At 55.1% G+C, this 12670-nt stretch overlaps 2 protein-coding genes across 3 annotated transcripts in view; both read right to left on the minus strand.

The window, feature by feature from the left end:
• SH3BP1 (SH3-domain binding protein 1) overlaps nt 1-112 on the minus strand; it is a 9486-nt gene extending 9374 nt beyond the window's left edge. The window contains exon 1 of the mRNA XM_010005834.1: nt 30-112. Within this exon, the coding sequence (XP_010004136.1) occupies nt 30-112 (83 nt within the window). The remainder of the gene's footprint in view (nt 1-29) is intronic.
• A 3965-nt stretch (nt 113-4077) lies between these two features.
• On the minus strand, nt 4078-12502 carry GGA1 (golgi-associated, gamma adaptin ear containing, ARF binding protein 1). Of its 2 annotated transcripts, XM_010005741.1 has the most exons (17): nt 12424-12502; nt 12049-12124; nt 11411-11509; nt 9993-10116; nt 9504-9604; nt 8413-8493; nt 7868-8005; nt 7657-7738; nt 7140-7247; nt 6684-6839; nt 5877-5941; nt 5591-5766; nt 5410-5470; nt 5184-5325; nt 4732-4901; nt 4366-4476; nt 4078-4188 (listed from the first exon to the last, which is right to left on the minus strand). In XM_010005741.1, exons 3-17 carry the CDS (start codon nt 11492-11494, stop codon nt 4078-4080), a joined length of 1710 nt encoding a protein of 569 aa, XP_010004043.1. In that variant the 5' UTR covers nt 11495-11509; nt 12049-12124; nt 12424-12502. The 2 variants fall into 2 exon arrangements, with proteins under 2 accessions (XP_010004043.1, XP_010004044.1); XM_010005742.1 differs by lacking the exons at nt 6684-6839; nt 7140-7247.
• Between the last annotated feature and the right edge of the window lie 168 nt (nt 12503-12670).

Consider the following 12670-nt stretch of genomic DNA (forward strand, 5'->3'; position numbering starts at 1 on the left):
CATCCGCCTCCCTCCCAGCCCTCCAGCACGGGTGGCAGAGAAGTCCTTCCCGGCTGGTGCTGTTGGGATGGGACAGCTGCTGCCGCATCCGATTAAACTGCCTCTTCATCATCTTGAGAGCTGAGAGGAGATCACAAGAGCTGCTCCGCTTGGCTGTGCCTGCTCAGCACCCCTCAGTGACACCTGGCATCAGATGCTGGTGGCCCCTCGGCTCCCCAGAGCCGCTCTGCCCCTTGCTTTTCCCTAAGAACCTCTCCTTCCTTACTCTTCTTCCTCCTTCCCCCTTTTTCTGTTTCTCCGGCAGGTCCTCTCCCTTATCCCTCCCTGGGAATGCCCTGCCTGCTTTCCTTTCCCCTCCCTTGGACTCCCTTCTCTCACTCCCTCTCTTCTACTGAGCTTCCTTCCTCCTCAGTCTGCCCCTCTGCTGCAGATCAGGTAAGAGCAGTTCAGGGCTCCTGCTCCGCTCTGTGTTCCTGTCACCACCCCACAAGTATAAATAACTTCAGCCCAGTCTTAAAGGGGAAATATTATTACAGCAAACACGTAACAAGGCAGGACAAGCACACGCTGCTTCCGAGCGCCAGCGAAGGGCCCACGCTCTGTTTCTTACTCTCTTATTTCTTACCCTCTGTCTCAGCCCGGGTGTTTTTTTTCCCCCTGGCCTTGCCCATCACCAGCTGTGCTTTGGGCCAGCCCATGGCAATGCCAGCTGTCTGGGTGACTCATCAGGGGTGCCTATGTACACCCTGCCCTACTTGGTCACCTGAACTCTGCCAACACCCCTTGGGCACCCCTCCGTGCTCACAGCTGCATCTCCAGCCTCTTCCCCCTCATGACACATCCCCCTCACCGCGACAAAAGCAGGAGGGCGAGCAGCAAAGCCACCCCTGCAACCATTCTTGTGCCCCACTTTCCCTCCCTGCCGTTGTTGCCAAGGCTCTCCAGAGCCACCACAAAGCTGTGGCCAAGAGCTGTTGCCTCACGCCCTGGGGAGGCCCCTTCCTCCTCCCCGCTCCCCGCTCCCTGCTGCTGGCGGGGGCCCTCCGAGCAGGGCGGCACAGTCACACGGGAACCACAGCCTCACGGTTCCCAGGCTTGGCTGCTGCTTGTTCTCTGCAGGGCTGCACCAAGGCTCAGCAGGTTTTTTTATTATTTTTTTTTGGTGTTTTGGGTCTAAGAACGTCCCCCCTCACAGCACCACCGCCTTTGCTCCTGGGTTTACAAGCTGCAAACCTCGCTGTCAGCTCTGGCTACCTGCAGCTGGGACTTTCCTCCCTCAAGCGGAGGTTGCTGGTGGCTGGGTAATGTGGCTGGCAAAGGAACTAGCACCCCAGCCCAGAAGGGAAGCGGTCAGTCTGGGGGCAGATGAGACAAGCAGCAAAGGAAAAAGAGGCAGAAGGGCCGTGCTACCTGTGCCCTGAAGCTTGAGGAGCAGTAATTTGGGGGTTGCTGAGCTCTGCTCCTTGGTGGTGGAGGGGTGAACCTCCACGCGTGTGTAGCAAAGCAGTGCTGAACCTTTTAAGCAGGGACAGAGCAAGTGAGCGCTGTTCTTCCTGCCTGAACACCAGGTTGCTGTAAACCTGCGGCCAAGCACATCTGATCCCCCAGCCATGAGCCCTGGGGGTGCTCCTAATGGGCACTGTGGTGGCTGAAGGCAGGCAAGGGAGTCAAGCACCTATTGAAAAGGCACAGAAAATCCCCCGCAGACCCTTACTGGCTGCATCAGATGGCTGCCAAGCTGTGGCCTCTTTTCTCCCATGCACTGTCAGAGACCTGCTGCCAGCCTGGGGCTGCTGCCTGTACCCCTGCAACAAAGCTGCCCCAGGGAGCTGCTTTTAGAAGCAGCTCTGGCAAAGAGGAGGAAATGTCACCATAGGCACTGGTGAATCATAGAATGGTTTGGAAGGGACCTGAAAGATCACCTAGTTCCAAGCCCCCCTGCCAATGACTAGGGCACCTTCTGTCAGATTAGGTTGCTCCATGCCCCATTCAACCTGGCCTTTGAAGCTGCTGCCATGCATTCAACCTTTGAATGCATGGCAGTGAGATCAAGCCCTGCTCCCCACAGGCTGTAGGACACCAATCCCTGCCCACCACCTCTCACCAGGGAGGGAAGCAAGAAACACCCAGCTCACAGCCTAGAAATGACTTCGCTCTCAAACAGGAATTGAGAGCAGCTGGGGGACTTCCACCAGCCCCTCTCCCTATTCATGGGACTGAGGAAATAACCATGGCAAGGCCCTGGGTGACTTACAAGATTGCAGGGATAAGATTTGAGCTGGAGCTGGCAGCTCGCAATGTGCAATCAGCTCCTCTGCAGTCAGGGGAAAATGCATTTCTTGGGTCAAAAGCCAGAGGGACAGAATCAGGAAAGAACTCTTTTATTTCCCATAAATACAGCAGAATCTTCGCGCCGGGCGTTTCGTTTTAAATCTTTTTGTTTGTTTTCTTCCATGTACATAATTTTGCACTGAAAATATATACAAGTCTGTTCAAGAACCAAACAAGATCTGCAAAGAAAAAAACCCAACCCATACAAAACCCTGAAAAGAGACCAGAAAGGGAAGTAAGACAGCAGAACCCTACCATAAAGACCTTGCTTCCCCCTCTCCTCTACCACTTGCTGCACCCACCTCCAAGACACCTCACCTCTGCTGTCCCCATCCCAAAGCACGAGGCACCCCCATGCTCCTCCATCTCTCACAAGCCTCCTACTACCTCTGGAAAGTCAATGCAGGGCACACCTTACCCACGGCTTTTAAGATCAGGCCTTGTTAAAACCAGTTTAGGGACGGGGATCACTTGGCAAGTGCCACCCCCTGGTCTCCTCCCTGCCTGCAGATCCTCGCTCTTGTGTCACAGTGATCGGGCGGCTGGGGCGAGCCCCCTCCCCACCGCAGGGAGCCAGGCTGCCCCCAGCTGCGGGCGAAGGTGCGCAAGGCACAGCTGTACCCCCCCCTCCCAGTACCCCCACAGTGCAGAGCTGGGTTCCCAGTGCTGGGCTTTCCGTACAGAGCTCACTGGTGCCCTCTGGTGATGGGCTGGGCTCCAGTCTCTCTCCCTCGACTCCCAGCCCATCCCCTACCCCACAGCGAGAGGACACTGAAGAGCTGAGAAAGCCCCCTGCCCCACCACGCTCTCCAGCCCGGCCAGGGGGAAGAAGACCATGCGCTGCTTCCTCTCCCTGTTGGGCAGGAGGCTGCGGGCAGACTCGGCATGCCCACTGCCCCCAGCACATCCCCTCCTCATGGCTGCCCTGTGGGACAAAGTCCCACAGCAGGCCCCAGAGCTCAATGTGGTAAATAAAGCACATGGGAAGCAGAGGGGTGGTGGTGGGGGGAGTATCACTGCCCAGGAGCTCCAGCTGAAGGGGATGGGAAGGCACAGTGCAAACCCTTCCCAGCGCCCCAGCTCCCATGCTTCACCAACAGCTCTGTAAGCAGCTGGAAGGAGGGGATATGGGAAGATCACTCCCTCCTGACCTCCCCAAGGAAGGGCACCTGCCTGCTCCCTGGAGCTGGAGGGACACCCAGTTTCTGTCCAGCCTTGTTCTACACTAGCTCCAGTGAGATCCCACAAGACAGGGAACCCACTGGGGCCCAGCTCCATGAAGGGGGCAAGGGGAACAAGAGGAAGCACCACAGAGCACGAAGCAGCTGAAGGGCTGGGAATCACAGAAGGGACAGACAAGGAAAAGGACCGTCCCTTGCTAGGCCTTGCCTCAGGCTGAGGCTGTTAAGCTCCCCATCCCTGTTCCCCACTGTACCTGGAGGGAAAGCAGGGCTAGAAGAGGAGCTGGGCAGACTGGGGAGGGAGCGATGCCTTTGGAAGAGCAGGGAAGGCAACTGTTCACCCACACAAAGCTTTCCACTCCACTCCTAGTCTTGTGGGATGAACATCTCCTGGCATCTCTGCTCTACTCCTCGAGGCACACTCCCTCTGGCCCTCACCCGGCCATCTGTAGAATAGAGCGTGAGCAGCAGCCCCCCACCCGCCCTCTCCATCTCCTCGGGCTCCTCCAGCCCCACAGGGCCAGCTTCCCAAGGACACTGCACTGTAGTGTCTGCAACATCTGCCCTAGAGGTTTCCCCAGGACTCTGGTGGAGGGAACTGGTCCACATCCCCCATTTCATTGTAGGTTTGCTCTCCCATGGTGAATGTCAGCTTGTATCGTAGCCTCACTTTCTCCTGGAGACAAGGGAGAAAGGACAAGCAGTCAGAAGTGGGGGAGGAAGAAAGTCATGAAGCACAAACCATTCAAGTCTGCAGGAAGTTGCAGAGCACAGAGGAAATGGAGACAGGGGAATTGGGCTTTGCCCAGGTGGCAAGACCAGCCTGCTCACACCTCAGGGATGGTGCTGTTACCTTCTGTGGGTTAGCGAGCAGCAGGACTTGTGTGATGGCACTGGGGTGGACAATGGGGTTGAATGCTGGCAGCTCCGTGCCTGAGGGAGGCTGTAGCTTCACCTTCATCACCTAGGGAGAGAGAAGAACACCCCACATTCCTGAGCGGGACTCGGCGGCCAGGGGCCTTGCTCCCTGTATTTGGGGAGCTTCCACTCTCTAGTCAAAGAGAAAAACATTCTGCTGGTTCCTGCTAATTTGAAGGCAACACAACTCACTTGCTGCCCTGCAGAGCTCTCTCCACCCACCACCCGCGCAGCCTTTCCTGCCAAGGGAGAGGGCCACTTCAGCCCAGCCTGGGGACCTCAGCCCCAGCAGCCACCTTACCTTGGGGACGGCAGACTGAAAGACAATGTTGCGGATGGGCTGTGGGGCTGTGCTGAGCATAGAAATCACCACCACCAGCACGTCGGGCCTCTCGGGCAGGGCATCCTTAGCAAAGTGGAAGAGGACACGGAAGCCGTGCTGATCATACACTGTCACAGGAAGGATGCTACCTGTGGGAAAAGCAGGGACAGGCAGCACTCAGCCAGGATGGAACTGGCCCTGCAGCAACCTTTCCCCATCACCCAAACTCTATGCAAGGGACAGATACCACCCCTCTCAACCTCCACGAAATCCAACAAGCCAGAAGTTTCCTCACATTCTTCCCTTCTGTGTGCACATGGTTTATTCCACCTTCTTCATACCCTGTCCAGTTGCTTCTTCCCTGATTTGCCTGACTCCCTTCCAATCTGTCCACCTCCCAAGACTTGCCCCCCTCTTTTGCCCCATCTCACTGGGTTTGATTGACTCCAGAGGCACAGTGATGTTGGCCAGCGAGAGCTCCTGGGGCAGCGTGGTGGCAGGAGGCCGTGGTGGGACTGCAGCACTTCCCACTGGTGACGTGGCAGCTTTTGGAAGCGTGGCAGGGGCAGGTGGCTCCGAGGTCAGGGGCAGCATGGGGTTAGGGGAAACACTCTGAAGCACTGGCAGAGCACCAGGATTGTGGGCTGTGGTGCCCACAGAGCTGCTCCTGTTCTGTAGATCCCTCAGAGTGAGCCGGGGGGGTGGCTGCTGCTTCTCCCTGTACGAAAAGAGCAAGAGAGGGGGCAAGGAGTTGAACAAGGCATTGAAATGTCTGTGTCCAGCACCCCAGAAATGGAAAGGATGGGGAGAAACACGAGATTGCACTACCCCTGCTTACCATCGCATTTGTTGAGACTCTGGAGGCAAAGACTGTTGCAGCAGAGTCTTGCCCAGGAGGTCCAGGTCATCCAGGCCACTGGTGGGAGGAGGTTTGGGGGAGGATGCACCAGCATCTGCTTTGACCGGTGGTATTGCCGTGACAGCGGTGATACTGAGCTCATTGCTGTCTGAGGACTGTAAGAAGAGTCCACAGAAGAGCCCCCAAGAAGGGCTGCATCATCGGATGACCCTGCCTACCCCATTTCCACCCTCCCCACTTTCTGCCCTGGCTCCCAGCACATTACCTGGAAGCTGTTCCAGCCACTGCTATCACCAGCCTGGGCAGGATGTGGTGCTGGGTCATTCAGGCCTGGTTGGGGATAAAAGCAAACATAAAGCTTAGCTACCAAGTGGGCAAAAGCATTAAATGGGGCTTGAATAAGAGACAGAAGCAGCAGCAGAACCACCAGTGTGGTCTCCATCTTTGGCTCCTATCCTTGCATGGGGCAGAGCTGGGAGGGTGATAGTGTTTATTCTGCCCAGAGATCCTCACTTACAATCTAGTTCTCACTGCAATTGACACAGAAGTGAATACTACTGGACTGACAAGCCCAAGTGATCACGTTGTCTGCTTCATGCTGTTGTCCTCAGACCCACCTATCTTGGGAAAGAGACACTTTTCTGGAATAAGTAGGACTCTAAAGCCTTCTAGGACTGGCACTTCACAAGACTTCCATATGAATAGTTCTGAAGTTCCATGTGTCTACTGTCAGCTTGTGACTTCAACTGCAAGGAGTAAACACAAGGAGCTTAGAGTGATCCACTCCTGTGATCCCCCCTAGGAACAGCCACTGCATCACTTTTGATTTACATGCCAGGTCAGTGGCACTTTCCTGCAGGCTCTGACTAGGAAAATACCATGGAACTGAAGTTCAGGAGCATAGCAGGGTCTTTCCCTCCTCCCTTACACTGAATAGAGGTCATCTCTTGACTTCTCATTATACACCTCTCCGAGAACTCTCACCCATTCATGCTCCTGTCACAAGGAGAACCATCCATGGAGACTGCCCAGAGTCCAGCAAGAACAGAGCTTTTTGCTCTGGCATTCTTACCTAAAGACATGAGTTCATCATCCAGCAAGGAGACAGAGGCAGCTTGGTCAGGCAGGGGGACTGCTGAGCCACCTGAAAGGGTGGGCAAGGCTGGGTAGGAAGGGCCTGTTGCTGGAAGATCCAGGCCTGAAAGATCCAGGAGCGCTGAGGTACTGCCTGCAAAGAAGGAACAAGGCGAGAGATGGAAACTTTATCCAATCCTTATCCAGTGTGCTGAGGCCACTTCCCAGCCTTCCTTACACCTGGGAGAGGGAATTACCCCTCTGCTCTCCCTTCCAACTCCCTCTCTTCATGCATCAGTCGCCTCCATATCACATTTCCTCATCTCACCAGCCCCACTCTGATCTCCTGCAGGTTTCACCTTTCCTCTTCTCTCAATCTTTTCTTACACTGAAGGAAGTCAACAATAGGGTCCCTGTGCTCAGCCTTCCTGTCCCATTCCCCAGCTCTCCTCACCTCGAAGGGGACCAGCCACTGTCTCCCCATTGATTTCTTCTCCCCGCACAAGCTGCTTGTAGAGATTAATCACCTGTGTCAGATTGTCATTGGCTTGCAGGATCTCAGCTGAAATGGAACAGGTTTGAGAACTGTGAAGAAACAGTGACTTTTATACCCAAAACTTTGTCTATTCCTTCAAAGCAAGGCCCAGGGAGCTGACAGCAGCCCACTGCAGACAGTGTTCTTGCAATTGCTGATGCAAACTGCACTGGGGTTCACTGACACCCCCGTGGCAGTCTCAGCAGGACAAAATTAAGTGTCACTTCTACTGCAAAGTGGAGGAAGCCTGTGGCGCTGCCGATTGCTGACATGTGCCTCCACTTAGTGCCAAGCCTAACTAATCTACAGCAAGCAGCCACCCCAGACAGAGCAGCAGCTGCTGACAGATGCTATGCCAGGGGCAGCTGAAGCACAGGCTCCCTAGAAGAAGATGGAGGGAGAAGGGGACAGGATGAGAAAGGCCAGGCATGCTTACCCAGAGCTTCATCATTGTCTTCGGTGTCACTGGCGAGCCGGAAAAGCATGGGCCTCATGCGCTCGCAGCGCTGGTACAGCTCCTGAGGGGGAGCAGAACGGGGTGCTGAGGAGAGCAGCAGGTTGTGCACAACAGGCAGGAGGAACTTAGGGGCTAAGGGTCATCCCTCTCTGCTGAACTCGGGGAGGATGCTGGGATGGGCCCTCCTCACCTTCATCAGGTCCTCATTGCTCTCTGTTGTCTCACCCCTGCTGTAGTTTGTCACCATCTCTGTCAGAAGCTTCACATTGTTGTTCACTTCCTCAATCGCATTAACCCTCTTGGAGATCTTCTCCATGCGTTTCTGGTCCTGGAGGGGAAGAATATCCTTGCACTTGTCTGCAACCTGGAGAGGAGGAAGGCTGGGCCAGCTAACACACCAACTCCCTGGACTAAGAAACAGCTACACTGCCTTCAAAACAGCTCCCACTCCAGTGAAAAACTACAAATCATCACTGGGCCAGCACTTGCCAGACGTGAGAGGCCTTGCTGCAGATCTAGAGGTGCAGCAGGGCTTGGGCCACAGAAAGCACCCAGAGCCATTCCTCCAAGTAGCCAAAGGGTGGCAGAAATCACAAACGGACTCTTCGGCAGCTGCTGCCACAAAAATTTGGGCAGAAGCTCCTCTGCATGAGGACAGAGAGCCACTGCTTCCCTGGGGCTAACCACTGCCACCCCAGACCATGACCCCCCAGCTCCCCTTCTCCCCAGCCACACCTCCTGAACCATCTCCTTGATGAGCTTGTTGGCAGCCCGGAGGTCCTCAGGATGGGAACTTTTCAGGAGACGAGCCAGGATCTGCAAAAGAGGAAGCACCTCTGAGCCCATGCTGCAGGCTGGCAGCCAGAGTCATTCTTGCAACACTAGAGCAAATGGAGTTAATCCTCTGCCCCTCTGGCAGAGGCAGGGGACAACACCAGCTGTTGGAAAGCCCAGCTGTGAGAGCTTGTGGGCTATTGGGAGACCAGGGAGAGGAGAAGTACAACTGGTCTTCCTTTTCCCGTTGTGGTTCTGGTTTTGCAAGACAGGTCTTTCCCTGAAGATCTCTTGCATTCAAAACCTGCTCCAGCCTAGCACCATGGAGATCCTGAGCACAGCAGCACCAGTACTGAGAGGAAGCCTGGCTCACGCAGGAATTACCATGGGATTGCAACTGGCTCCTACTCAAACCTCTTCACGTGCCTCTTCCCCTCTCCCTAGTCAGTGAGCAGTCCCACAAGGCCCACTACAAATCCTCTGTGACCCACGGAGGCAAAGTATGTCCCCTGAAGCAAACTGGCATCACATCTCAGCTGCAGAACTAACCCTGAGGAGCCTAATCCTTGCTTAAAACCTTGCACTGATAAAGCAGAGGTATGTTTAAGTGGTGACACAATGCTGACGGGAAAGTAATATAGAATGGGTCCGGGAGGGTATAAGCAGTTGGGCAATAAGCTGATTGCTGGGCTGGGGAAGAGATAACAGGAGCAGCATTTGGGGTTGGGATTTAATCCTCATGGCCAGATAATGCAGAAGACTGGAGATTGTACAGCAGCAACCCTCCCAGAATGTGTCAGCACCTCACCCCTTTGCACTATCCTGCAGCTGAGCACTCCACAGGTCAAACAGACCCACACTACCTATCTCTGGGCATTTCCTTTGTCATGATTTTGGAGTGGGCCCTCAGCATTCATGTGATGCATTTTCTAAAGCACAACATGTGGGTGCAGGGGCCTTGATGCTTACTGGATCTCCACTTCAGCAGCACAGGAGATCCCGGAGTAGGGAATGTGTTGCCTGCTGTCCCTCTCCTTGTGCTGAGCCCTTACCTTGGATTTCTCTTCATCATCAAAGATGATGTTCTTGGGCCGAGGGGGGGGCGGTGGAAACAGAGCATCATCGGGCAGTTTTGGGTCACATTTCACAATCCCTGCAGTAGAGACCAACAGAGAGATCAGGAGGTCTCAGCCACTGGGAGATGGCACTGCCACCTAGGTGATTTCTTCCCTATAGGACCACCAAACTCAGCTGGGGCTGAGGGGTTTTGGGTCTGCTCCAGCTACCCATGATCCTGGATGGCATTTTCAGTAAAAACTGTCTGCCACTCCTTGTAAACATCCTCTTAAAAAAACCCAGCATCAACTGCCAAAGCATTCACAGCCCTCCTGCCCCAGACCTTTCCAGCGACCCATTTCTTGTAGGGAACAAGCACATGTCCCCTCCAACCTACGAGTCTGTTTTGGATTCTGCCCAGACAAAAAAAGAGAGGGAAGGCAAACTGTCCATCCACCTACCCCTTCCAGACCACTGCCTCTCACCTTGCTTCTTCAGCATCTGGTAGGCTTCGGAGATCTTCACCTCGTGAGGCAGCCCTAATGTCCAGCTGTACATCAGCTCCAGGATCTTGGACTTCACTTTTTCTGGTGTCCGGCTGCCAAGATACTAAAGAAAGAGAGAAGAGGTGGCTTGAAGCCGATCTGAGCCGTTGCAAGCCTGGCGTGTCCCTCCCCTCCCCCAGGAGAAGTAAGACCGTTCCCAACAGCACAAGGAGGAAAGAGGAAGCAAGCAGGAAAGCTCATGAGGTCCTTGCAACACGTCCTATGCTGTGCTTGGTTTCCACCACAGGAAAAACAGGAGGTGGGAGAAATGCTCCACCAGCAGCCCCTCAGCAACATGCAAGGACAAGTGGCAAGGCCCAGGTGAGTCTCTGTCACCTTGTGAAGGGAAGGGTACGGCGTACCGAGGGCACTGAGCAAGGCAACCCTCCAGAAACGAGCAGAGAGCAGAGCTGGGAGGGAAGGACTGTGGGTAAATGGGTCCCTGGGACAAGGCCCAGCCCTCTCTCAGGGGCAGACTCCAGCACAAAGTGCTTGGCACCCTTTAGAGCCAGGTGAGTTCCAGACGACCAGCAACCTGAAGGTTACAGCTCTACCTGTGCTGTGCAATCACCCTTCACCCTTCTCCTGTGGGTCTGCTGGGCACTGGTGGCAGGAACAGTGCACAAGCCATCAGAAGCCAGTAACTTTAAGGCAGGGGACATGCTCTTCGGTGCCTAGCAAGAGAACTTCAGGGTGATGCTGCCACTGTCCCTGGCTACTCATTGTCACCGATCACAAAGCTGTGACTGGGAGATGAAGGTTTTCCTTAGTCATATTTAGTCTGTGTTCCCTTAACTCTATCCTTGCTGATGTTAACTGCCTTGACCAAATAGGAGAGCACATACAGCTTGTTCTGCTGCAGGAACAGCAGCATGAGCAGAGGAGCAGGTAATGACTTGGTGCTCCAGATGGACTTGCAAGAGCACCACTGACCAGGCCTAGGCTTGCCCTCTGAGAGTTTCTCAACCAGGCTGGGGCACTCTGGAGAGACATGGTCACAATGTCAAAGCTGAGGGAGGTTCCTGAACACATGCAGCACTGACAGGGCCTGACAGAGATGCAGGGAAGGTGACTCCAGGCACACAGATGAGCTCAGTAGTCTTACAAGTGCTGGTTGCATCATGTCTAGCTGGCCCTCCACCTCCTGCATCAAGAGGCAGCCAGGAGCAGAGGGGTGGATGCTCACCTTCCCACTGGAAAACTCACCAGGGAGCGAGGACCAAATCTCCTACTAGCACTGTCCTATTTCTCCCACATCCCAGTGGGTGTTTGACCCTTCTGCTCAGACACCACTTCTTCCCAAATGCCCTCCTGCCACCGGACTCTGGTCCCCTCTGGCACGACTCCCCAGGACCCACCTTGGGTGACACCACTTTGATGAGCTCATTGAGGAAGCGGAACTTGCCCACCTCGTCGTGGAAGCGCTTGCCACAGCTCTTCATGCAGGACTCCAGCACCTGGGGAGAGGGGCCGGGTGAGCCCCAGCACGGGGTCAGCAGCAGGGTCAGGAGCCAGTTCCCTCCTGCTCTCCCCTCGCCGGGCACAGAGCCTGTGGCCACCCTCACAGCCATGTGGAGGGACACCACCTTTTCCTCCCAGGTGGCCAATCACCCTCCCAAAGGAAGAAAGATTTTCCTCTTTGGAGGAAACAACAGCCCCTGGCAGGGGATATCCTTAGAGAGTTCACATTGTGGTTGTGTATCCACAGAGAGTTCAATATTGGGGTTTCACAGCATGGACCTACAATGACATTAAGGGAACAAAAAGCTTCCCATTGACTGCAACAGCCTAGGATTGTCCTTGGAACAAGACCTTTCCTTCCAATCACCCCTCCTCTCTTGTGGAACCACCTTCAGCCCCTCTCCCATCCAAGGGCTCAGGTGCTCCAGGGCTTTCTCAGAGGGAGTTCCAAGCCTCCCTTGCTCCTCCAGTTCAACTAGAGCAACCCCACACCCTGACCCTCCATCTAGTTCTACCAGCCTGCAGATGCCCTTACCGTGAGGGCCTGGATAGCTTCCCATTCCTGTGGAGACTGGATCTTGTGGGCAAGAAGTCGGGTAGCAAGTGGAGGACTGGAAGGAGCAGGGGGAAGAAAAAAAAAGGTCACCAGTTATGGATGGAAGGCCTGGTACCTGTGATTCTAGGTAGGAATCCAGGGTTGAAAAGCCTGTTGCAAATTTAAGGCACTGATAAGGGACTAAAACCCTGTGGGAACCTTCTGTCAGTAGACCAGGACCCCCCACCCACCTCTACTTTGCAGGGCTTCATACTTATTCAGCTCTCAGGACAACCCCACTGGACCTTACCAGGTGAGCAACCATAGCCCAGGCCTATGATCAGGAGCGGCCTGGGGAAAGGAAGCAGCACTTACCCCTCTAGCTCCTTATTGAGCTGCTCACAGAAAGCGTTGATACCGTCCCAGTCCAGGTCCTTGTTCAGGGGGTTTGTCGCTTTGTCTGCAGGGAGGGGGGAAAGGGATGGTGAGCAAGTCCCGCCAGGCTCCCACCCTCTGGGCTCCCCCTCCCTCTTTGCCAGCATGGAAAAACACACTTGTGCGAGCCCGGGAGCACAGAATTCCCCCTGCCCCCCACAGCCCCCCGGGGTGCTCAGAGCCGCCC

The sequence above is a fragment of the Chaetura pelagica genome, unplaced genomic scaffold, assembly GCF_000747805.2.
Source record: "Chaetura pelagica isolate M959 unplaced genomic scaffold, ChaPel_1.0 scaffold79, whole genome shotgun sequence".
NCBI classification, from domain to species: Eukaryota; Metazoa; Chordata; class Aves; order Apodiformes; family Apodidae; genus Chaetura; species Chaetura pelagica.

Bases quoted from the DNA above. Each gene is read 5' to 3' on its own strand.
- GGA1 (XM_010005741.1), bottom strand. From the start codon at position 11,494: ATGAAGAGCTGTGGCAAGCGCTTCCACGACGAGGTGGGCAAGTTCCGC. The intron at 9,605-9,992 runs GTGAGAGGCAGT...TCTCTACTGCAG, and splicing joins CCAGATGCTGAAGAAGCAAG to GGATTGTGAAATGTGACCCA. The intron at 4,477-4,731 runs GTAAGGTGGCTG...CTCTCTCCCTAG, and splicing joins TTCAGTCTGCCGTCCCCAAG to GTGATGAAGGTGAAGCTACA.